The sequence below is a fragment of the Cyanistes caeruleus genome, chromosome 14 (assembly GCF_971803275.1).
Source record: "Cyanistes caeruleus chromosome 14, bCyaCae1.hap1.1, whole genome shotgun sequence".
Classification (NCBI taxonomy): Eukaryota; Metazoa; Chordata; class Aves; order Passeriformes; family Paridae; genus Cyanistes; species Cyanistes caeruleus.
In genome coordinates, this window is record NC_141714.1 from 13553518 (window position 1) to 13578975 (window position 25458).

Below are 25458 nucleotides of genomic sequence, written 5' to 3' on the forward strand. Positions count from 1 at the left end.
CACATTTCCCCTCTCTGGAGAGAGGTGCAATTATCCATCCTCTGCACTGGGTCCCCAGACTGGGGGTCTGACCCAAAGCAAGACACATTGAGAGCTCTCTTCCCTGCCAGAGCACATCTCAGAGCTGGCACTGCTTCCAGCTACCCCAATTCCTAAAGCCACAGGGAATCTGTGCCCAGGACCTGCAGGAGATGCTCAGGGGCCACCAGAGCTCCAGCTGTGGTCATGGGCTCCTCCTCCCTGACCATTCCAGCATCCCCCCAGTGGTGAGCGCCCAGCCCCAGGCACAGCCCTGCCAGGGGCATCCTGCACAGTTTCTATAGCTGGAACAGCCTCTGGCTTTGCAGCCATCAAAACACTCTCAAGAAAGCAGCAATTAAAAGATCAACCTATTTTACAAAGTGTTCTTCTACAAACTTCCAGACTAATTTTAAAGATAACAAAAGTAAATGGTGTTCAAGTCTAATGAATCGTCCTTCCAAGTCCAAAGCACTTTATACAAGATAATTAAAGTGAGCTCCTCAATGGTTCCAGCTAGAAATTCCTCCTCTGCAATGGGATTGCAAATGATTTTTAGTCACAAGCTTTTTTTGTAAGCAGAAGTGGTCAGAAACTGTTCAATTAAGCGCTTTTCTTCCCCACCACTAAGAATGGCAATTCCACATACCAGGGCTTCTCAGAATAACCTCAGCTTCAAAACCCCTGCACAAGTCTCTGGGCCAGGGTGGAAAGAACAGTTTTTAAAAGTTGGGAGAGGCAGGGGGAAATAATAAAATCAAAGCAAGGGATTCAGCTCTCTCCAGAAGTGGCAGAAAGTTCAGAGCCAGAGCACCCGACTGCTGCACACAAGCTGCAGTTCCACAGGGTGACATTCCCACACACAATAAAAACTGATGTTGCAGTTTCTGTCAAATGGGAAAGGGGGTGACAGACACTTTGTATTCCACCCAGGTTATTCTCCCTTTCTGAAGTTGGTCCACATTGCCTATGCCTAGGAAAGCAATCTCTCATTAGTTTTACTCCATTCTGGTTATTAGAATTGGAACTTAATGGCAACTGCATTAAGAATTACTGGGGGGGAAAAATGTGTTGTTATCTCCTCAGCAGTTCATTTGATCTTGCATTGAAAAAAACAACATATTAGACTTCATCAGTCAGTTGTGGCCCAGAACAGAGCTCTGCCTTGATCTCACGGGCTTCAGCAGGTCTCAGGTCTTGCTGTTAGTGAGGCATAAACAAAAATAAACCATTTATTCTGCAAAAATATCATAATGAAGAAAAAACCGCTTGGTTGCCCATGACTTCTTTTTTAAATAGGGGTAAAAACACCATTAATACAGAATGATGGAACCTCAGTAGGACAGCCCTCAACAAATAAGCAATCAAATCACCTCACATTAACCATAAGGCTCCAAAAAACTGATTGCAGATTTAAGAGGCAAAAACTAGTGTGTATCCACAGTAAAAAATATTCAAAGATCCATTTTGCAAATAAAAAACAAGCAAGCAAACAAAACCATCATTTTATGATTAGAAAGAGAGCTGCCCCAGACAGCAGAGCTTTGTGTTACCAAGAACTCAAATACCCCACGGGGCACCAGGGACCACATTTGGGAACCAGCAGCCTCTGCCACCTTTCCTACAGAATAACCAACTTTGTTATCCAACTTTGCAATGGATAACAACAACAATAACAATACACACTGAGCTGAGGCAGATCTTACCAAGCATTACACTGAGGTCACAACCAAATCACCTCACTGCAACCCATATTTTGGGACTGGCAGAGTCAGAAAAGACTGTACTTGCACAGAGAATTTAATTCTTGGAGAGGTGATTGGGTTTTTTATCTGGTTGTTTTGTTTATTTTTGTTTTGTGTTTTTTATTTTTTTATTTGGGCTTCAAGAAGTTTAGCCTTTAAATTTCCATTCATTCTTACAGCTGCAGGAATATTTAGGACAAGCAGAGCAACCAGATAGCAATCCAGGTATATTATTATTATTATTAATCATAAACAAGCATATATGTCACCCTGAGAATCAGGCCTTTTGATATTGTTCTCACAATTTCTAGCCCCTTTTCCAGGAAAGTAACTATAAACACAGGTGTTTATACATTCCATTAAAGATTTGCCTTATGATGGACGTCTCTCACGACCAGTGTGGTTGGGAAGGTGGAGACCTGACTATCCAATTCCTGGTCATGGTCAAAAACCTATAAATACTGAAAGAACAAATAAACTTTTCTTCTTTCACCACACCTTGAGCTGCGTCCATGTGAATCATTTCGTGTCCAACACATACATAATATCTACAAACATATGAAAACAAGTGAACAGAAAGCTTCCAGCCCCTTGCACTTCCAGTTGCCCAGCGCTGAGGAAGAGGAGCAGAAATGCCTCCTCCTCCTGCAGGTGAGTGGAGCACCCCCAGCACTCACCTTGGAAGACAGCAGCGTTCTGGATGACGAGGAATTTCAGCTCCATGCTGGCAGACTGCAGCAGCTGCTCCATGTTCAGGCGGGCTGTGGCCTGGTACTTCTCCTCCATCTTCCTCGAGCAGCACGTGGAGCCCTTTGGGATACACACCTGCAGGTCAGTCCCTGGAGAGGCACAGGAAAAGTAGACAATTCACATTAGGAGATGGAATTAGGAGAGGAAACCAACTCCAAGCATGGCTATGGCCGCAGTTACCGTTTGGGCAAATTGATGACATTTCTGGAATTTGTCCTGAGCAAGCAGCTTGGCCAAAGGAAAGGATGGGTAAGGCAGAGCCCAGATTGCTGGGCAGTGGCCCCCATGAGCTGGGCTTGCCTGCCAGCACAGTGGAAGCTTGCTTCAGCTCCCACACACTCCGGGCACAGCGATGCTGAGCCTCATCCTGCTGTCCCCTCCTGCCCACAGCACTGAGGAGTCACATGGAGGCAGGAAAGATGCAGCAGGAGGTGGAAAACAGAGACAGGATTCCAGGCTGTGGATTGACAGTGAACAGAGCAATGTATGTAGTACATCAAGGAGGATATGCTTGTAATTTGCATAAAGACTTAAAAGTAATTTGGAATGTAACAGTGCTATTTGCCTGCAATTTCTACCCTTTTGTATCCCCAGCAACGACAGTAATAGCAGAAGGACACGACTATAATGATTCACTTGGCTTTTTAGCGCTGACTTTTAAGTTGTACAACCAATGTACAATGGAGGGGCAGATCCTGAGGGATGCTCTGAGCACTGCACAAGGCAAGAGCCTCTTCAGCAGCACCTTGGCTCATTCACCAGGACAGGACAAAAGCCAGGGGACAAAGGCCAGAGGGACACCACTTTCTTTGGCATCTCCAGCGCTGCTCAGTGATGCTAAACTTCTTTTCTTGACATTGCCAAAGCATTTATTCATGGAGAAAGCAGACAACTTTAAGAAAAGTGTTGTTAGCTAAAAATAAATAAAATCTGGGGAAGAAAATAGAAATCTTTCTAGGCTCAGACAAGAGAAGATGAAACAGAAGAGTTGGAAGTAGCAGCAAAAAAAGTCTCATCTTGCATCAATTCTTAAGAGCAAACTGAGGCCCCAAACACACAAGCAGAGCAACAAGCTCATATCAAAGCAAAACACATCTAATCTGATGCTACTCTTGGAAATTCAAACAGCAAAAACAGCTCCATTAAAAATGGCTATCCAGGGTGAAAGAACAGCCAGCACCCCACATTTCAGCATCTGCCACCCAAACTACATCGTGCCCAAAGCAAAAGCAGTTCCCTGCTAGGCTCAGCTCTGCCAAGAGCCAGGATTAGGAAGCAGTGCCCAGGCCAGTGACCAATAGCCCTGACAGAATGAAGGCTCCTCACACTTCTCAGCCCTCACTCTGCCTTCCTGCTGGTTATAGAGGGTTTTTTCCTCAATCAAAGCTACTTTGGTAATTTACATCTTTGCTCTGGAAGGATTACGCATCCTTTCAGGTTCCTGTCTTCTCTCCTTCACAAGAGTCTTTTACGACATCCACTCTCTCCCTAATTACTAGAAAGTGTCAAAAGTCACTCTTGCAAGTGTAGTCTAGAAGAACAGGATTAATATTAATGTCAGTTCAATCGTGTGCCTCCTGAAGAAGAGTCATGCACAGTGCCAAGGGAAAACCAGCTGTCAGGGCTCAGGAGCAGCGACAGCAGAAATCCTCCTCCCTCCAGCCCTATCCCTTCCCCTGGCACAGCATGGGAAGAGGAACATGAAACACTTCATCTACAACACACATTGCATGTGGGGAAGGGAGATTTAACCAGTGCAATCCCTGCTGTTGCTGCAAAAAAACCTCATGCAAAGAGGAGAGAGGGGTCCACACCCCATCCTGGCTCCATCACTCCCTGCTGCCTCAGTTTCCCCTTCTGCAAATCAGGATGCCCAACACAAGTCCCTTCCTTAAGCCCTGTGACACAGAGCCAGCACCACCAATGTCTAAGGCTCGAGCCTCAGCGGTTCATGAACTCATCCACTCCAGAGGAGCACAGCGACAGGTATTTCATGCATTGAAAAAATAAAAGGGACCATAAAACCGCGTAACAGCAAGATACTGCATTAATGAGGGAAGCAGTTATATAACAGCAAGTTAAAGAGGTTTTTTAAAGTCAAACCCAACTCAATTTACACCACAAAAAGGCTTAGCATGGTCTCTTTAACACTACAATACACCCATAAATTTCTTTCTAATACAAAGCTTATTTCCTCCTACATTTATTATATTAGGACACATTTCAAATTATAAAATAAAAATCCTTCCATGATTAATGGAAATACCAATATAGAAAATCTGAGAGTTGGCAATTAAGAGGCCTCTGCATGTTAAAGCCAAGGATAGGAAGCAGCAAGGTCATCTACTCACATCCCATCCTTCTTTCCAGCAATTAAGCCAACTTCTCCCCTTAAATGGATCTTTATGTTTGTGCAGTAAAAAGACAGACACATGCTGTATCAGAGCAATCACAGAGGAGGAGGAAAAAGCCTGGGAGTTAACTCAGCTTAAAATGTTTTACAGAGACAGCCAGCTAACACCAACAACCACGGTAAGAAACATCATGATAAACACAACAGGACAACACAGGCAGGGCAGGCTCGTGGAAGGCAGCAGGGACAAGCTCCTTCTTGGCACAGTGCTGCTACAGAGGGATGGGGAATGGGGGCTTGACTCCCATCTGCCAGCTCTTTTCTGTGCATGGCTTTCCCAGATGGCGAGCTGGCTCAAACATTCCCATCCCCAAGTCCCCCAGGAGCAGCAAGGACGGGAGGTTTCAATGCCAGTCCCCCAGGAGCCACTCACCCACCCCGCTGGCCCCAGCAGACACAGATGGAACACAGAGCTTTTGACCTGCAACTGTACTTGGGGTTTATTCATGCCATTGCTTGAAGGAGCCTCTTCTGCACTCAAGCTGCAGCAGCCCCAGGAGCCCCAGGGCCGGGGGCTGCGCAAACCACGCGCTCCAGCAGCATGAAGGATGCAGAGACACGAACGCCTGGCAACACTCGGCAAACCCACGGACCAGACACGAGCAATAAATGAATTGGGGTGCCACACGTTTCTGACTCCAAAAAAACACACGGGAAAAGGTCCTGTGAGTCATCAAATCGTACCTCTGCCTCCCAATCCACCCCCTCTCAGCATTTTATCTAACACAAACACCTCCAGCAATACTCCAGCTTGTGAGATAGCAAAGCCCATTCCGCTGCCTAATGGCCCCTTACTGTTAAGACTGTTTTTATCTCCCAACCTACACAACCCCTTTTTCTTAAAGTTTCAAGTCATTACACCTTGTAATGCCAGTCTCAGCCCTTGCAAACAACCTTCTCCTTTTGCTATAAATCACTACAAACTCATTTTCAGAAAGAAAGTGTCCCTCACATTACTGCAACCGTTTTATTAAATTGCATTTGGATGCTCACATAGCAATCTTTGCAGGATTAGTGAGATGATGAGATGCCAAGCACAGCAGCCTGACCCTCTGACACTCAACTCCCATGGATGAGAAGGCACTGGCTGCAGCCCCTTCCATGGGTGCAGGAATGCCAGGCACCACCAGAGCTGTGCCATTTATGCCATCTTGGGGAACAGCAGTGTAAATGCTCCAGCAATTTGGCATACGCTCCCAGCTGACAGAAATAAACTCTAAAGCTGCACTAATTTCAGTAGCACCCTGCCTCTTCCTCCTCCCAACAGGGAATTTTTACTGACGGCCGGGTAGCAGTGAATTTAAACCACTACATTTGACTTTGATGTATAATTATTCCCACAGATAGGTGGTTAGTACAGCAGAAGTGAAAACAATTTCAGTGGATTAAATGTCAAAAATAAAAACCCTCAAGATCATCTATGGGGAGTTGTGAACTCCTTCACAAGGCTGAAGGATTTTCCTTTGATTTTAAGCATCCCAGGATAGCTTCAACCCTGTCATCAGATACAGGCAGACAAGCTGTGCACACTGGGGCACACAAGCCTTCCCACCCAGATCCAATGGCAGCTTAAATCAGATTAACATTCCCCCCAAATTTACCCCAGGCATTGCCAAAATAAGAACCTGGCCCTGCTTAAAGCTACATTCCTGCAGCCTCCTCCCCACGTGAGTGGGCTCTGCTACCCCCATGCAGTGGCACCTTCGCCTCCTGCAGCCTAGAAGTGTCAGAGGAGTTCCTCCCACCCTCTTAACTCACCAATTTGGTAATATTACCCACGAGAAATATGCTGTTTTGGGTCAATTTTCCTCCTTCCAATTGTTTTACAACCAGCATCATGCTTTAAATAGATAAAAGCAGTGACTCAACATTTAAATATAGTGGCTTTTCCCCCAGCTTTTTCAATACTTTTTATTAAGAACCTTTTAAATTATGTGATTAGGGGGTTGTACATCTGTCGGTGCCTTTTAATGCTCAGCATTTAGGGGGAGGAAAAGGAAATGCAACTGTTTAGAACCCAGATTTAATGCTGATCTTTATAAATCTAATTAAAGATATATAAATTATAAACCAACCTCATTCAATAGGTGATTTAAGTTGGAACAGTATGGGTACTACATGGGATATTTATTACTGCTTAATTATCCTTTATTTTCTATTCCATCTTGTGTTTCACAAGGCCATCTGACTCTGGATTCCTCCCTCCCCAGTCTTATAATGCTGGCCAGACGATTCTCATGCAAATCTAACACCCTATAAAAACACAAAGAATAGGTTTTACAGAGTAAAAGTTTCCTCCTAACAAATGTACAAATGTATCAACGCTGTCATCAATGGAGTTAACTCTGGGCACCCACTCCCCACACAGATTTGTTAAGTCACGTGCACACATCCCACAGCCATTCCAAAGACTGGGAAGAACGCTGTTCAGGATGTTGTTAAAGCCAACCCCTGGGAAAAAAATATAAAATTAATGATCTCACTATAAAACCACTGCCTGGGGAGGTTACTAAATTTTAGGGTTCTGCTCCTGCTCTCTTAACTATCAAGAGAGCAACTTGAAGGCCTGAAATAATTAAGAACAGAAAACTCAATTATCTAGTAAACTAAGCTTTTAAAGCACCGTGCTAAGCTAAATGGAAAGGCTGCACAGGGAGGAGCATTATTAGTTCCACTCAGGAAAAACAGAATAAAAGAGCAGGAGTACAAAGGGAACCAGCTCATGAGCAAAGGCGCATCAAGAGCAGTGGGAAGAATTGGGATTTTTAGTTTTTAAACTGTACATTGGCACACGCCAGCTGCCAAAAAAACAAAGAGAGAAGAAAGCTTGACATGTTCAGCTGAGGTGTAACACCTGTAAAGTGTTACACCTCAGCTCCAAAAGGTTAATCTGCTATTTTCTTAGGGTGATTCCATATTTGCTTCCATCAAAGAAAATGAACAAAAAAACTGGAAATAACATTTTGCTGTGGGAGAAGGAAAACAGAACCATCAGCAGATACTTCTGTCAAGATAAAAATTCATCAGTTTTCCATTGTCCCAGTGCAGAGACATCCATCCCCTGTCCCCATCCTGCCAAGGCACCAGCTCACCCCTTCCTCTCTACACACAGGCACCAGCCCAATTATCTAGAACATCACCACCAGTACAGAGAAACCCAAATGGCAAAGAGGAGAGAAAAACAGACCAGGAAAAATGGAAATTCAAGCTGCTGCTTATAGACAGGAGAAATGATGCAGAAAAAAGACAAATGGAGGAAGAAAACCAAGATGGGCAACATAGGAAATAGAGGATATAGTTATTACTGAGCATGAGGCTACCCCAGCACAGGACCACAGGCTGGCTCAGGAGCTGGCATTCAGTCTCAACTTCATCAAAACCCAGGAAAAGCACTCTCCCATCACTCTGCCTTCACTCCTCTCCAGCACAAGGTCTCTGATCCAGCTCCAGTCGAGATACTGCCATGAATTCCATCCTCCCACCCCTCGGAACAGTCAGTCACAGCTGACAGTAGTTAGGTTATGCTGCTCCCCACCTCTAAGCAGGGCAAAGCGTGCTCCAGAGTGACAAAAACCTCGTCTCCAGACTGCAGGACCAGAGGAGACCAAGCTTCTCACTGCCTGGTGCACACCTGCAGCTAGAATTACCCCCGGAACATCAATACTGCTCACGAAACAGCATGACACTTCCCTCACATTTAACAGAATTGCCTTTTTTTTTGGTTTGTTTTTTAATTAGAAGTGTGGTCTCTGTCTGCTTTGGAGCTCTCCTACAGAGCGTGCTGTGCCCATGTCCCTCCAGCCCACGCACCACTGATGCAGTAAAACTGAGCTGTGGGACATTTCTGCTGGGTGTGCTGCAACTCAGCAGCACTTCCACTACTTATTCCTTCAGCAATGACTGCTCATAATGCAAAATGAAGCTCCCAGAAACAATTGTTTTTGGTTTGTGTCAAAAAAAAAAAAATAATTTTTAGAAATCCACGTTTTAAATAAGTTGTTTAGCTTCAGCTTCTGCAGGGTGGTGTGATCCATAGGGAAAGGTTCTCAGAATTGATTCCATGGTGATTTGTGGCTGGGAACTCCAAAACTTTTTTTAATTGACAGATGTATGAAAGGAAGAAAACCAATAAACAGATGCCTGGAAAATAGTCCTTGAGTGATGTTCCCCTATTACAGAGATTTATGCAGCTGCTTCTAGGAGAAGCAAGTGCTCTGAAGTGTAATTACCACACAGAGTCATGCAGGATGGGCCAGATCCAAGGTACAAGCAAGCAGTCATTGCTTTAATTATGATCAAGTTTATGTACTTAGGCAAATGTAAAATCCACTTTCGATTTGATATGTGGGAACTTTATCATCGTAACAAGCTGGAAGCATTCACTTGAAACACCAGCCCTGTTACGAGGTATTGATCCAGCTGCCCACAGGCTCTGCAGAGAGGCACAGGGCTCTTTACTCCTCCTGACTATCAGGGATGCAGCTGGGGCTCACAGGGGAGCAAAAACCTAACTGAGGAACCCCAGCAGCCTGGGAAGGGAAGATTCCAGGGCAAAAACACCTCCTGAAATCACAGCCAGGCCAGCCTGGAGGATGTTACTGCTTTCTGGGGAAGGACTGATCACACTGCAGCCCCTCAATACAACGGGAGTCATTCTCCAGGAACCTGCACACCCTTCCATCACCTCCCTGGAGTGTACTCAGCAAAGTTACTTAGGAATCAAAGCAAGAATCTCACTGACTTTCAAAGAAACATCTTCCTTCTGACAAACAGAATTTGTCAATTCAGTGGTGGGAAGAGCAGCTCTTTCCTTTTCCTGCAACTCTTCATGCAAACATTTCACTGGAAAGTATTTCCAGTGCAGCTTCCTTACTGACCAGGAGACCAAGGCCCTGTAGGACAGAGAGAGAGGAGATGCTGTTCCTGCAGCTAGTCTGAAAGGACCACTAAGCATCAAAATTTATATGAGAAGAGAATGTGAGGACAGGTAGGGATAGGAGAGGTACACTCTCACCAGCACTCACATCTAAACTCACCTCATATCTCTCACAGCTCTTGATAAGCTGAGGCATTGCTACAGTCCTAAAGAACAAAAGACAGGATTTGCACCAGCAGCCACAAGACCTTGCAGTCCCAGCTCTGGGCATCCCATTTCCCCCCTTACCCTCCCGTGCTGCAGCAGATCACTGCTGAATGAACTCTTCCGTTTCTGGCTCGTGCGACATCGAATGCAAGAAACCTAACTCAACACATCCTTATTAAAAGCAGCCACCGCTGGCAATGATCTCATTGCACCTCCCCTGCCTGTCACGTTTTGCCTGTTATCTCTTCCTTTTCATACTTTGATCGTGAGCTTTTCAGGGCAGGCGTTCTCCGCTGTGTATTGAAGCCAGCACAAGAGCACCGAGCTCTCCAGGCAGCTCCGTAACGCAGCCATCAAAACTGATCCGTTTGTGTACGCACACTCCCAGCCACCCACCTGGAGCAGCCGACATTCCCCAGCTCCCAAAAAGCCGCAAAACAGCTTCTAAAAGGCACGGAATTCAAGTACTTCGCTTACATTTTAAAATGGGAATTAGGCATATATACAGAAAGCAGCCTCGCAAGGCGTAGGCGGAGAGGTTTGGTGCGGTACCACACCGGCAGCCACCTGTAATGGGAAGCGCAGAGCAGAGTAACACCTCTCCCGGACGTGTCGGACTCCCCCTGCGCCCTCGCACGGCACCCGCACAGCCCGGGGAATGCCGCGCTGCCTCCGTCCTGCCCCATCCTCTGGAGCTGCGGCAGCCCCCGGGCTCGGGCTGGGATGAGGGTCCGGATGCTCTCAGAGCAGCCCCACAGAGCGGGATTGCCTCGGAGCCGGGCACACCTCGCGCGGTGGAAAGCGGCTCTGGCGGACCCGGGACCTGCGGAGACGTGACGGCTGCTCGGAGCCTCCGGCGGGGACATCGCGGGGACACCGCGGGGACATCGCGGCGGGCCCCCGACAGCGATCCCTCCCGCTGGTCCCTCCGGCAGCGCCGCGGCTCTGCCCGACAGCTCGAGCTCAGCTCGGCCACCCGGGGGGGAAAAGCCCCCGTGAACAAACCGAGCGCAATAAAGCCCCGCTCTCCAGCTCCCGTTACCGCGATGGAGCCCGGCGGCACCGAGCGGCCGGCAGCCCCTGCCGCCCGGGGAGAGCGGGCAGCCCGCACCCGGCTCCGCAGCGTCCCGCACCGCACAGCGGCCCCGGCTCCCGGCGCCGCAGCCGCTTCGCACCCGAACGGCCCCGGGCGACCCCGGGGAGACGATGACGGCCAGCCGGACACCACGGGGAGGGCGGCCTCACCTGGCACGGGGCTCTCGGGCACCCACTTGGCTCCGGGCTGCAGCACCTGGAAGGCGGCGCGGACCGGGCGGCAGGCGGCTTCCCCCGCCGGCTGCGCGGCCCCGGGGGCACCGAGCAGCGCGGCCGCCAGCAGCGGCAGCAGCAGCACTCCGCCGCTCCGCGACATCCTCCCGGGCCACCGGGGCGCTCCTCTAGGCGCTGCCAGCGGGCATGCCCGCCGTGCCGGGACCGGGACCGCGAGCAGCGCAGCGGAGCTCGGCCCGCGCCTCGCGCGGCGCTCCCGGGGCGCCGCTCCCGGCCCGGCCCTGACTGGTGCCCGCCCCCCGCCCGCGGGAAACTCGGCCCGCGCGCGGCCCCGCCCCGGCGCTCATTGGGCCCCGCGGGGCGGCCCCGCCCCGCCCGCGCCACGCCCGCCCCGCCCCCGCCCCCGCCCGCGCCCCCGCCGCACCTGAGCGCGCCCTCCCGCCCGGCACCGGCACCGGCACCGGCACCGGCACCGGCACCGGCACCGGCTCACAGCCCTCTGAGCGCTGCTCCCGCTGCCCCCGCGCTCGCTGCCCGTGCCGTGCAGACCCTGCGGAACCCCACGCGTGCACCTGGAGTGGGACGCGGGATGCGCCGTCCCTCGTTTGTAGCATGAGTTCATAGTGCTGCACCGCGAGTGAACACAGCGTCTCTTAAGCCCTCGCCAGCCCCGGCTGGGACTGCAAGGGAGAGCGAAGTTCCATAACTGCACTGGACCCTCCCGGTAAGGCTGAGGGCCGGAGTGGGTCTCACCTGGAAACTCCGCCGTGAGGGCGGAGTGGTGCCGAGTGCCGGGCCGTGAGCATCACTGAGCCCCCCGGGGCAGCACTGAAGTCTGGATAAGCCAGTCTCCAGAATGCCCAGCAGTGCCACGGGTCTGGGGTGCTGCTGGGTGTGCACAGGACAAAGCACCAGAGGAGCTACCCTGGAAACAGGCAGCTTTATAAGAGCAGGTTGTATTCCTCCAGCAGGACCGTTTCTGCACCAGTTTCCAGATGGAGTTGTTGGGAACGCCTCGCTCACTGAGCTGAAGGTCCCCTGGGGTCTCATAGGCCTTGTCAGATCCTGTGTCCCCCAGCTGAAAGGACATTCCAGCTTCATCTTACCAGCAAAAGACCCTAAATACCAACATTGCACCCTCAGCTGGAAGGGACCCACGCTGCTCATCACTCAGCAAGCAGCTGTACAAAGTGGGAAGCAAGAAGGTGGGGTGAGGAAAGGCTCTATTTAAAACAGCAAGGGTCGTGTACGAAAAACTGCCAAAATAGTGTTTGCCCAGGCAGTCTCCTCACTGCTCGCCCCCAGCCTGCACCATGCACAGAAAAACAATGACGGAGCAAGTACGAGCAGAAGAACGGAAGAAAAATCTATTTAAAGTTTCCAGCACAAATGCAGGATCAAATTATTGCTAATGGCTCACTACCAGCTCTTTTTCACTCTGAAATTTTGAACCGGGGTGAAAAATGGAAGTCCAAACTGTGTATTTGTTCTAGGAAAATGCCTGCCAGGGAGAGATTGTTAAAATATATTATGGATATGCGTCTAATAAGCTGGAATGTGCAACACGTCTCGTTGGTTAATGGATTGTCGGAGCCTGTTGCTGTCCGCAGACTGCACTATTTATTATCCCTTTATTGTTTCTAGTAAGCATGACTGACAAAATTCCCATTAACCGGGCAGCAAAAAGTCCCACTTTGCAGGAATTCAGTGAAATCCAGAAATTTCATTTTGTTCAGAGGTGCAGGTGCTCCACAATGGAAATTGTGCCTGATTTCAGCAGAGTGAAGGGCAGGAATGTGCTCGGTGATACGGATGAGGGGCCATCCTTCACCCATTTTCATTTCTCCTGGTGCCTTACGTGGAATACCAGCACACAGGCTGCGGCTGATGTGAGCCACATCACACCAGATAGCTACCACACCTCTTCTGCATCTCCTTCATTGATTTGGTGATGGATTTGTTATGTTTATGCAACAGTTGCAGGTACGGCATTATGTTAGGTCAGGAATCAATTGGACTGAATTGCAGAACACAAAGGCTGGTATTTGAAGCACTCCTTTATATACAATATTGCAATCTATATTATGTTTATGGCCTGAATTACAGTTGTCTAAAAGGCATTCAAGCATCTCCTGTGTTCATCTTCAAACCTGCTGTGTGCATTTCATTTAAATACAGGAGGCTTGTGCTGCTGCAGGTAAGTACACAGATATTGTCAAGCATGCCATTAGAGCGAAGAATTACACCCAGCGCCAAATAGGTGCCATTTAGGTATCTCTGCTCAGATGAGGGAGTGCTTTAGGATTTCAAACAAATTAGAAAACAGCATTACTGCTCTTTACTGGATCTGGCTTCACAGTGGGATCTGACATTATCTTGACAATGATTCCCTGAGAAAATAAAGTATATCTATCAACAAGAAGATGTGTCAAAAGCGAGTTAAAGCTTCTAGAAACATGCAACAAAACCAAGTGCCAGCCCCTTCTTTCAGCCATTCTTCTGGGCTGCACCCAAAGTCTGCTGGTAGGAAGAAAAAGAACTCACATTTTAACTGGAAATTTTCCCTAATGGAAACTCACTTTCCCCAGTTCTCACTCCAGCATTACTTCCTTTCCTTGGGGTAATAAAGTCTAAGATGCAGCTAAATGTAAATAAGGGGTGAATTCCATCCCATCCATGGACCAACAATACTATCATGTTCTGTAGCATCCCCAAGCCCAGAGGGTGCTCTCCCCGCTCCGTGTCTGCAGAAGCATTCCCAAGGTGGTAATTGCAGACTCTGACTTCCATCAGGATTGCAACATCAGCCCCAGGAAAATCTGAAGCTATTTTCCTGAGCACAGGCACATCCATATGGCTTGTCCTTTTAATGTGAGGGTGGCAAATGCAGGTTTGTCCTGGAGGAGAAAGGAGAAGACTTGCTCCAAGATCAGATGCAAAGTCACTGGGTTAGTTGTCTGCCAGCAGATGTAGTAAGAGCCAAGTCATTGTCTCATATCCAGGATGATAATTTCCCTTGTTACAACTGCTCACACCGTAAAAAATTCACTTAATCATCTACCTGCCTCAAGCCTGTGAGTAATGAGAGGCAGGATCGTGTGTAGCTGATTTTATCAAATGCTCTTATGAAGTTCTCCACTGGGAAAACCCTGAATCAATTAAAACACCAAGGAGAGATGTAGGAGAGGGATTCATGCTCCCCAGTAGATGCTCACCAGGTTATAAACACATTTCACTTACTCTGTGGGTGGGATGGATGAGCTCCATGGGGACAAGGTCAACAGAGCCATGCCTATAACAGAGGAAATCACTGTGGGGCAAGGGAGAAATGAAAATCCTGGAGCATCTGTTGACACATCTGTGTGTTTTTGGCACATACCTGGCAGTCTACATGGGCATGTTTGGCCTGGATTTCTCATCCCTGCTGTGCTCCTGTTGTGCTGTCTAGGGCACAGCTGCATGGCTTGAGATCTCATAGGTCCTGCTGGAACCAGGAGCTGCAGGCAATGACATCTTCTCCCTGCCAAAATGACCCTTCCCACCTTATCCCTCACCCTGCAGAAGTTGCACTCTCAGGTTTTCATAACCATTTGTGGAGGAGGAGAAGGGAGAAGCTCTTCACTATATAACAAACAGTACATAGCCTGATGGAAAAAAGAAAAGTGCATTTGCCATGGGGCACCGGGAGAAATGATGGATTGCCAGGTAGCAGACATCCCTCCCTGCTTTGGCAGGATATTGTATTCTGTGTGCCATACAGGAATGCTGATAGATCCATAAAGCATTAGCCTTTTCCTCACCCTAAAAAGCAGTGGCTGATAAATCACTCGCTCTCTGGAGTTTGTTGGGAGCAGATCACACAGCAGAAGCAGTGAAGCCTTCAGAGAGATACATCACTTAAAGACACTGCAGATGCCAATAGGGCTGTACATCAAAAATGCACAGACAAATCACTTTCCCTGTCCAAAATGAGGTACTTCAGACCTAGAACTTTTTCCAAGTATGTACTGGTTTCAGTCACACACCAGAAATATCTCCCAGAGCCCTGGAAAATCTCTGTGCTCCAGTCCTAGAGATCTCCTATTTCTTTACAAAGGGTTTGATAAGTCTTCCCTCCTGTTAAAGGACACAAAATTTCAGAATATTTCATGGGATAAAATCCCATCCAGATCCAAGCTTTTCCAAATGAACTCCTCCTGTGGATGAGGCACAGGTTTTGCAGGGGGCAGCTGGCTGTATAGCTAACCATGCAGACACCTGAAGGATTTTGCATCTTTTGTAAAATTAAAAGTGCACAGAAACAGTTGGTGTGGCTCAAAAGCTCCTCCACACACCCTCCACCTCTGGAGAACCCAAAGCAGAGCATAAAAGGATGAGCCACGCAGTGCACTGGAGTTAGGGCCACACTGGTGGGGGGATGCAGCCTTGAGGGAGGAAGGATGCTCACAGCACTCCTCACACTGCCCCAGCTGCAGCACCCAGAGAGTGGGGCTGGACACTGGCAAAGCTCCCAAGTACACGAGAATCACTTGAGATGCAGCTCTGCAGAGGGAATCAAACTGAAGAGATGGGAGAAAACCATTCACCATGCACTGCTGCCTCTGCTGGGAGCACAGGGCAGGCATTTCTCAAGCTGGTATTTTCATTTATCATCTCCTGGTGATTAATCAACAGAAGAGACATTGCCAGGAGCCAGCCCAGAAGGGATCAGCCCAGAGCATTCACCTATGGAAATAAAGCACTGCTGACAATCACCAGCCCAGGGCTGCCACACCACAGGTACCCCACTCCCACAGAGAGCTGGGATGTGAAATCCCAGAGCTGTGGATCAGCTCCACACAGCAGGAGCAGCCTGGCAGCTTTGGAGAAGGCATGGGGGGCACTCTGGATATAACTCCAGGGAGATGCAGCACTCCCAGTGCCCTGCACAGCACAACAGAAGCTCTGGAGCTGCTGGAGCAGACCCAGCACAGTGCAGGGTCAGAGGGCAGAGCCAAACTGGACCTTGGCAGGGCAGGCTGCCCCAAGTAAGGGCTGTGGGGCTGCACACACTGATAAAGTCCCATTGTACAAACAGGAGAGCACACAGCTCTGAGATGGGATTTACAGCACAACCAGTGGAAGTTATATTGAATATATAAATTGTTCCCACTCCAAAGGAGGCCACAATGTATTCAGGTACAATTCCAGGAGTGCTTTTTTCCTGTGCAGTCACACTACAGTAAAACTTGATTTATGCCTTATTAAATTATTTTAATGCTTAATATTATATGCAAAAACTCTGTGAAGAGACATAATAGAGGACTATTTCTGCTGGGCTCACACAGAAGCTGTCTCCAGTTGCATGGTAATGAGGCACTTCCAAAGGTATCAGAAGTGTTAGACTGCTCCTCAAACACCATTTTGTGGGTAAAAGAGCGAATGAGTGACCCAGTGTCAGCTTTTATACCCAATAACTCAATAAATTGTAGGGACAGAGAGTTCCTCTCCCTCACTGACATGGATCAGGAGTCATTGCTGGAGCCAGTGGATTTGGAGCAGCCCCAGCCAGCACCACGTCCCAACAAGGGAGGAGACCCTGGAACAGCATGAAGAGCCTCCATCCCAGGCAGGGTGGCTCTGGGACTGCCAGTGGGCTACTGAGGTGCTCAGCCACTGTACAGCAGGAGAGGCACCACCTCTGCTGGTTGACATTTCCCCTGCAGCATCTTCTTCCTCCCCCTCCCTCCCTCCCTCCCTCTCAGGCTTCTCTCTCATTAAGGAAAGGTCAGTGCACTCCATGGCAAGAAGAAAAAAATTGCAAACCAAAGGAATTTATGTTTTTACAGCCACTTTCTCCAAGTACCCACCAGGCCCCTGGGGTTTTTGTGAGCCTCATCCTGCAGAACAGAAGGGCTTGATGTTCCCCAGGTGCACGTTCTGCTCGCAGTGGGACACAGCACTGTTCTACCCCTCTGCTGCAGGCACCTCCTGCTCCCAGAGGCTTCCTTGGCCTATCGGTGCTTTTCCTGCTCCAGGTCTCCCATCACAGATGTAATGTCTGTGCTGAGCACAGCTGTGTCCCAGAACCCTTCTCTGCCTGGGAGGTGAGGGTTCCACAAGGTGTGCAGAGCTGTCCCTTGCCATCAGCAGCTCCCTCGTCATTTGTCCCTGCTCCAGCCCATCCCCCTGAGATCTTGCACCAATGACTTTTTGGCAGCTGCATTCATGGCCTGACCCTTCCAGAGGTGGTGCCAGCAGCAGCTGCCCAAGAAGCCACCCAAGTATTCCTGGATGGCCAGGCTCAGAGTTCAGCACACCTTGGTGTGCTTTTTCCAAATCAGCATCCTCACTTGCAGTGAGGATATTAACAGACCTCAAAGGGCATGGCTATTAAGATTGCATGCTTCTTGCACAAAGCCAAATATTAATTTAATAAAAGAACCCAGTAAGATTTAACACTGGTGCATTTGAAGGAATTTCCCAAAGTATAACTAATTATCCTGCTGGACGCTCTGGCAGGTTTCACCGCACTGTGGAGGAGGACAGTTCATCGACAGAGTGAAGTTTTGTTTTAAAAGGAGCCTCACTAAATGTTCACATTTGTCTCATTTCCAATCAGTTAGAATAATGAACCACCTTACACAGAGAGATTTATTTTGTTTTTAAATGCTAAATCATTCCTGCATACAATGCATAAATGTCAGACCTCTCAAACAGCTCTTCGGGGATTTGGTTTATATTATTACTATTAAACATAAAGCAGAAATTGAGAAGCAGTTAAGTGTGATGCAGAGGTATTTTCTTCTGACTCCCCCTGTCCTTTAAATAGGCCTGCAAAACCCACCTGAACTACGGGTGTCTCAAGCAGAAATTCTCTCCAAATACAGAAATCACTGTGTGAGCATGTTACAGGAATAGGACAGAAAAGAAAGGGAGAACGAGTTACTGTGCTCCATCCACCTCTCCCTGTTGTGAATGGTGTAGGGCACTTCAAAGGTTTTCCATAAACTCAGGGATTAGTGCAATTGGGTCAAAACTCCTCATTAATGAAGAAGGAACAAAGCTGTTGACAAATGACTCCAGAGAATTTGGCCAGCAGTGGAAAAAACAAACAGAAACAAGCCCAAGCTTGTTATTTTTAGTGCTTTGGGGTTGTTGAAATCAGTCTCCTGGTACTGGAGGTGTGGGGGACCTGACTGGGCAGGACTTGGAGCTGACTGCCCAACACAGGACCCAGAACCACAGAACACAGGTGAGAAGAGCAGGGACTAAGGCCCTGCCTGGGGGGCACCTCCAGAGGAACCCAAGTGCAAATGGCATTTTAGGACATCATTTTAACCTCAGCCAAAGTGCAAGCATTTAGAAATAAAAGTGACCACAATGTATTATTAAATGATCTGCTTTAGAAGAGAGTGAATAATTCAAACAATACATGCTTAGAGCTGAGTGACTTTACCTCCCCTTGCCCCCCTTGCTGCACCTTCTCTGAGGCCAGCAGTAAATGTCCTGCTGATTTTGGCAGTGTGGAGCAAGCAGCATTCAGGTCCTACCTGTAATCCCATGGTCTGTAGGGATTTTTCACCATTAGTGACCTGGGAAAGAGTAAGAATAAAGATCTTAGGGAGAAAGAAGTCTGGCTCTAGTAGAAACTGCTCTCACAAATGAGAATTGCTGTCAGTCAGCAGTATTCAGTAACCACAAAGTGAGTGTGGGTGGCTTTGGTTTAGCATCCCCTGGAAAGCAAGACTGATTCAGCAAGAAACTATATTCACTTTAAGAGGAAAATACCTCATTTTTGTGTGATACAAAGCACTGAGCCAATACAAGCACACTCTGTCAGTCCAAGCACCTTGCAAATGCATAAAAGGTTTGCTCTGTTCTGCAGAGTTTCTGCCAGACCAGTCATTGCCAAGGGAACACAGAGCTGTCCTCACTCACAGGACAGGAATCCTGCCACAGAGAGCCTCCACTGCCAGCACAGCTCTAACACCCTGCACGTGGGCCAGCAGCATCCGACCCTTTGGGACCCCTATCTGCAAAATGACAACTCCAAACTTCAAAGCAATGCCATCAAAGCAGCCCTGCCTGCAAACCCCTGGCTGAATCCAGCCAGGAGCCTTAGAAGATAAAAGCTTGGGTACAAAAGGAGTCACTGAGAGTCTTGTGCCAGCCTCTTGAGCATCAACAGGAGGGAAGACCAAGCAGAGGTGAACTTTGAAGTGCTGGGATTTAGAGTGTGACACTCAGATGTCTCCAGAGCAGACAACCTTGGGAGTTCCTTCCCTGCCTGGCTCCCACAGCTGTCCATTTGCAGCAAGGGGTAATGGTTTTACTCTGCTTTTCTGGGACAGCAAGGAGGTAAATTCACAAGCACGCTGAAGAGGATCCGCAGTGACCACACAGATGTCACCCTCACACCTTCCTCAGTGACAGCCCAAATGGACAGGCCCAGAGGTGTCCCTGTGTCTTCCTGGGGTTAGCATCAATTAAATACTCTGGAGAAACTGCATCCTTTAGCAACTTAAGAGGACCATGAAGATGGTCAGATTCCTGCCTTGGAAAAAAGCTTTGACAAAGCAGTTAATTCCCACTGGCTGTGCTCAGGCTGCAACTGCAACACCAGAAATCTCCAAGGTTCTGAGAAGATGAAGATGCCATCTTCATTTCCAAATGGATTTCCACATTTATTAGATATTTCTCATAGAAATGTACGAGTAAGACAGATCCAATTAGTTCATCTAATGGTCTTGCATGATGAGATTGGCCTAACTATCTGAGCACAGGATTTTGCACAAATGAAAGAGCATTCCCATAAAATAGAAAATTTAATTTAGCAATTTGGAAAGAAAATTGACAATCTTTTGAGAAAACTAATAGCTTTTTACTATGTAATATAAGCTCACCTATCTAGTGTGGAAAAAACATATAAAGCATTAAAGAAACAACCTTACCACTAAATGTAATAATAATAAAACCTCCTCAAATTATTTCTAATTACCCTTCTTTGTACATTTTCAGACTCTCCAGAAACAGAGACTCTCTGAGCTTCTGACTGATAATCTCACAATCCCTCAGAGAGTTGAAAATGTTACACTCCCTGCAAGCTGCCACCCAAAAAACAAAGGGACATTTTCTGCTTTGTCACCTAAAAGGTGGCCCTGAGGCCCAGATCATGGTGTGAGCTGCCCAAGCTGCACTGTTGGCTGAGTCCAGGCAGTCTGTCTCTTTTCTGGAAATATTTACAATCACCTGAGGCCTTTGTTTAAGGAGACATTAATCCATAATCAATTGGATCAGAAGTACTTGGTTAATATTTGCCCTCCTGTCGCAATTTCAAATTTCCTCCTGTTGCACCTGTCCTTCACTTGTTCGTGTTGGTCTGGGGGGCTTCCAGAGTCAATCTGAAAATGCAACAAGATGGAGACCTTGGGTTTCCTTTTTCCTTTCCTTTCCTTTCCTTTCCTTTCCTTTCCTTTCCTTTCCTTTCCTTTCCTTTCCTTTCCTTTCCTTTCCTTTCCTTTCCTTTCCTTTCCTTTCCTTTCCTTTCCTTTCCTTTCCTTTCCTTTCCTTTCCTTTCCTTTCCTTTCCTTTCCTTTCCTTTCCTTTCCTTTCCTTTCCTTTCCTCACACAACCCCCCAGAATAAAATCCTCCTTCCTCTGCTGCCCATGTCCTGCAAACCAGTGGCTCCAGCCACATCTCTGCTGCCCCTCTCCCCCCAGGGTTTCTCTCCAGAGAGGCACAGGACACACAGAGCTGATAGCCCTGGCAGAAAATGTCTTTGTCTTTTAGGCTGTCAAACCACAGGCTACGCTGTCAAGCACGGCATTAAATCACCTGCACCTCAGGTTCCCCTGAATCCCCAGCTTTGCTGCTGCTGGGGCACCTGAAGCCACCCAGTGTAGCTCCTCTGTCAGCAGCACAATGCCAGGAGCTGAGCAGATCAGGGGATGACAAAAGAAACCTCCTCCATCCCTGCTGTCTCCTCCAAACCCCTCTGCAGCATTTGCCCCTGAACCAGGTAGCAGGGCAAGATGCTCAGAAACAACATTCCACAGTGAGCAAAGAAGAGTTTGCCTCTGATGAGATGGTTTGGGGCACTCAGCATCAGATGCAGAGCACGTGGCACCCCATCAGCTCAGTGATGCACAGAGATATTTACCTGACCCCTCAAATGAGGGCAAGGTCTTTCAATAGCTGCCAAGGGCACAGAACATGGCTTCAGAGGCATAGTTAGAGATTTCTCATAAGCAGCAAGAAGTGTAAAATTAAAAGCTGTGCCAGTGTTTCTGCACTGGATTTTGGGTTATGAATTGTTACAGGTTAATCATGCATCTGTCGTGCTTGGAGCATTCACATCCACCTTCAGCTCACTCTTGAATGCTGCTTCTGTTTCCCAGGTTGCAACAACAGCAGAAATCCAAAAGTTGGTCCCACAATGTGCAAAATTACCAATTTCTTCAAAGAAAACCTTCCCCTCCAGCTGCCCTGCTTCTCTAGGTTATAATGTGTGAAAAGGGAATTAATTAACCCAGGCAGCTCTCTGGTACACACGTGAACTCCCTGCAGCCCATGTAAAACCTGCTCAGAAACGCTGGCTTAGCAGCCAGGCAGGCTCTAAATACAGCTGCAGATGGAATCCCTGAACATTCCAGTGGTACTTCTGAACAGGAATAACTTGACATTTAATTCTGGGACAATAGTGAAACATCAACATCTGTTGTGGAAATACAGTATAATGACTAAATTGATGCCACTTGCATCTTTTAAGGATGTGGTGGTGTTAACACCACACTGGGATCTGCTTGGACAAAGCCATATTGAGCTTTTATGGATAAGTTAAAGAGAGCAACTGTCCAGACTGGAGGAGAACAGGACCAGGCCCTGCTCTGGGCAGATTTCAAGGATGGAGAGCCCATTTCAGCCTGCCAGCTCTGAGATTGCCATATCCAGATCACTGGATTGCTCCAGTCCCTAAATGCATCACCCACAGCCCTTAGTCTGTAACTACCATGGACACCTCAGACCATCCCTTGTGACTTGCAAGAGCCTTTCTGGGATACAACAGAACACACCAAGGCTTGTTCAGTGTTTAATTACAAATCTAGAGTCTTTTAAAAAGGTTTCTTCAAGGATTTCACCTTTTGCTTCCTCTGATTATGGAGCAGGCTGATGTCCAAGACTCAGAACTGTTGTGATCTTGCTTTGATGTCTTCCAAGTGAAACATCTCCCCATGTCACAAGGGTGTGATGGTGGAGGTAATGTGAGACCCCACAGAAGCTGACAGCTAGGAAGGAAGAGCCTTCCAAGGCTCAGCACACAGATGGGGATCCCAGCAGGAGCTCTGCCACTCCACACCAGACAGCAGCCGCAGGCAGGCAGAGAGTGCAGCAGCCAGAAACAGCCTGGGAAAAGAGCAAATAATGGTGCATTTTGGGCAAGACTCCCAAACCCCTCTGCACCCCTCAGCCAGGAGCAGAGCTGAGCAGCTCACCTGGCCTGCAGGATTTTATCCAAGCAGCAGCTGTGGCTCCCTGTGCTCCCCACAACCCTGAGAGGCACCGGCCTGGGCAGAGCTCACCTGAGCCACAGGGCATTGCAAGAATTTATCAAATCCCCTCTGCCCATCGTGGCTAAAACACATTCACAGGACAAGCTAAAGCACCACAGACTTGGCACTGAGTGAGCTTCTGAGCTGTGTTTTACGAATTGGTCTGGACACAGGCCAAATCCCAAAGTACTCAAGGACATCAGTGCCATAGATTTTTTGATCTGAAGAGAAGTTACTGTATTTAACTATTATGGGGTGATGTTAAAGGATGGCACTAAAGCCAGTCAGCAACAGGGCAGCATGTTAGTAATCCTGGCCTACTTGGAAAGCAATAAATACAAAAACTGGCCTTGCTTTCACCTCCCAATGGCCATGCACCTACAGATTTTTTTAAAAAAAGTGCCTAGGTCAGGTGGTTTGTCTCCTTGGTCATTTTACACCATTCTGGAGAAGCCTTTTGTTTTTCCAGGGTCAGATCCAGAGAAGTGCTGAGTCTAAAAATTTAATTGTGGGTATTTTAGGGGTGAACTGAATGCAGGAGAGCATTACATGCAGCACAGCAGATCCTGGTTCTTGGCATCAGGCTGAGCATCCTGAGCCCAGAGTCAGGCTGGTGCCAGAGCCACAGAGAAAAACCCAGAGAGGTCACCAGTGATCCCAAACTAGGAAAATGAATTGCAGGTTTGTTCCCATACCTAAGTTCTTGGTTGTGCAGGGAGCTGAGGTGGGAAATCCAGCTTGTTACCTGTTAGTTACCAGCCAAGGGAAAGGGGACGTGGCTGTGAGCAGGGACAGCCTGTGCCAGAGAGGCTCAAACACCCTGTGCAGCATCTGATGGCACTTCAGCTCCTGCAGCACCCACGGCAGAACTGATCAGCAGCAAGTCCAGAAGGCTGAACTCTGCTAAAACAAAGGTTAGTCCTCAGGCTACAGTGCTGGAAATGGAGCTGGGCTCAGCACCAACACTTGGAGCTTTTAATGCCAACCCAAATCCTGGCCCAGATGAAGTTGGTGGGAATTTTCTTGTTGCCATTCAGACTCTGGATTTTGCAGAGGGCTGGATTTCCCTGCAGAGCAGCTGGAAAGCTTTCTTTCACTTCTACCAGCATTACACAGCTCTACTAAGAGATTTGCTCTGGATTTCCTTGGATTTGAGCCTGGCACCAGGTCAGAGACCGTGACACAGTGGCATAAAATAACTGCAGGAACTCAGCCACAGGAATACCAAGAAATAGTGGAAATGTTACTGTTATCCCACAGACTCTGGGACCAGTACAATAATAACTGCAAGCCAGTGGCTAATACCTACCAGTCCTGGGTTTTGTTCATCCAGCTAGCTCATTCCTGTGCCTGCTGGTACATGATTACATACTTAGCAGAGTCTATTCACCCTAAAAACAGTTTTTCAATTTAGTGCTCCATGTTTTCTAGGTGGTGGGGTGGACAGGATTTGGGGATAGAGGAAGCCTTCCTCTGAAAAGCTACTTTAACCCTTTCTACCATTCACAGCCAGAAAGGGTGAGGAATTCCCTCAGCCAGCCCCAGTCCTGCCAGCAGACACTGGTAGCCAACCAACCACATGATCACACACCAGGACCACGCAGGCCCTGGTCCAGGTGCTGGGACCACCAAGGAACACACTGGAAGGTGACCTGAAATGGATTCAAGGCTTTATCTCAGCAGCTGATAACACCCACAGAGCACTGACATTTCTTCCCCCCTCATTATTATTAAACAGATTAACAACACTCATGGAAGGGTGGTTTTCCAAATTCAGTCCTTAAACTCCATCCTGACTTGTTTGCTGTTTACTCCTGTAAATCCACAGGAGAGTGATGGCAGAGGAGAACCACCACTTCCAAAGATAAATAACATTTCTGTCCCCACTGGGGCCGAGGGGCCACATCCAGGAGGCAACAATTGCCCACCTGGCCACTCCTTCCCCCAGTGGTGTTTTGATGTTCAACTCACCACACAACAGTGAGAAAAAAACAACTGAGGAAACCACCTCGTCCCATCCTGGTAAAAGCCTAACAATTCAGCACCAATTATTTATGTCCTCTCAAAGGAAAAAAAAAATATTCCATTTTTAAAAAAAGCAGAAACAGAATAAATTTGTCACTGGTCAGGGCAGGGGACCAGCACTTCCTCTGTCTCTGGCAGCCCCAGGCCCAGGATTTACTTTAGATCAGCAGTCACAGTGGCATAACTGTGGAGAGTGAGGATGAGCAAGTGAAGGTTGCCAGAAGTGCAGGTTATATTTTCCTGGCTCATCCTCCTCCCAGGATACATCTGTGGCACAGGACACGTTTCTCCCACAGAGCTGCAACAGCTCCACCAGATTGAAAACACTAATAAAAACTTTAAATGGAGCCAAGGTGTCCTCCCAAATGCTTCACACAGGAGGACATGAAAAATTATTTGAGAGAGCAAGCAAACCAGAAGCATTTCTAGGAGGAGATGACTGGAACAATCTACATTGATTTAAATCCACTGGTGCCTGCAGCTCTGCAGACACAGCTCTGAGGGCAGGCAGGGGTTGGGCAGAAATCAGGTTTTGAACAGCAGGAGGGCACAAACTCACTCACAGTGAAAGATGACCAGGGCTCCAAACACCAACATCTTCTTGGGTACTTTCCCCAGCAGCC

The 25458-nt window shown here is 48.1% G+C and overlaps 1 protein-coding gene and 1 long non-coding RNA gene across 3 annotated transcripts in view; one reads left to right on the top strand and one right to left on the bottom strand.

The window, feature by feature from the left end:
- GPC3 (glypican 3) overlaps positions 1-11545 on the bottom strand; it is a 141527-nt gene extending 129982 nt beyond the window's left edge. The window contains exons 1-3 of one of the 2 annotated variants that reach the window (XM_086850025.1): positions 10091-10379; positions 9963-10008; positions 2441-2602 (exon numbers count right to left, since the gene is read on the bottom strand). In XM_086850025.1, the coding sequence (XP_086706151.1) occupies positions 2441-2549 (109 nt within the window). In that variant the 5' untranslated portion in view covers positions 2550-2602; positions 9963-10008; positions 10091-10379. Of the gene's footprint in view, positions 1-2440; positions 2603-9962; positions 10009-10090; positions 10380-11254 lie in introns of those variants that run through there. The other variant, XM_086850026.1, reaches the window with a different exon arrangement.
- A 180-nt stretch (positions 11546-11725) lies between these two features.
- LOC147650572 (uncharacterized) lies at positions 11726-15784 on the top strand. The gene is made up of 2 exons (XR_015276102.1): positions 11726-12002; positions 12247-15784. It is a non-coding gene; the product is annotated as an uncharacterized LOC147650572 (long non-coding RNA).
- Positions 15785-25458: the final 9674 nt, after the last annotated feature.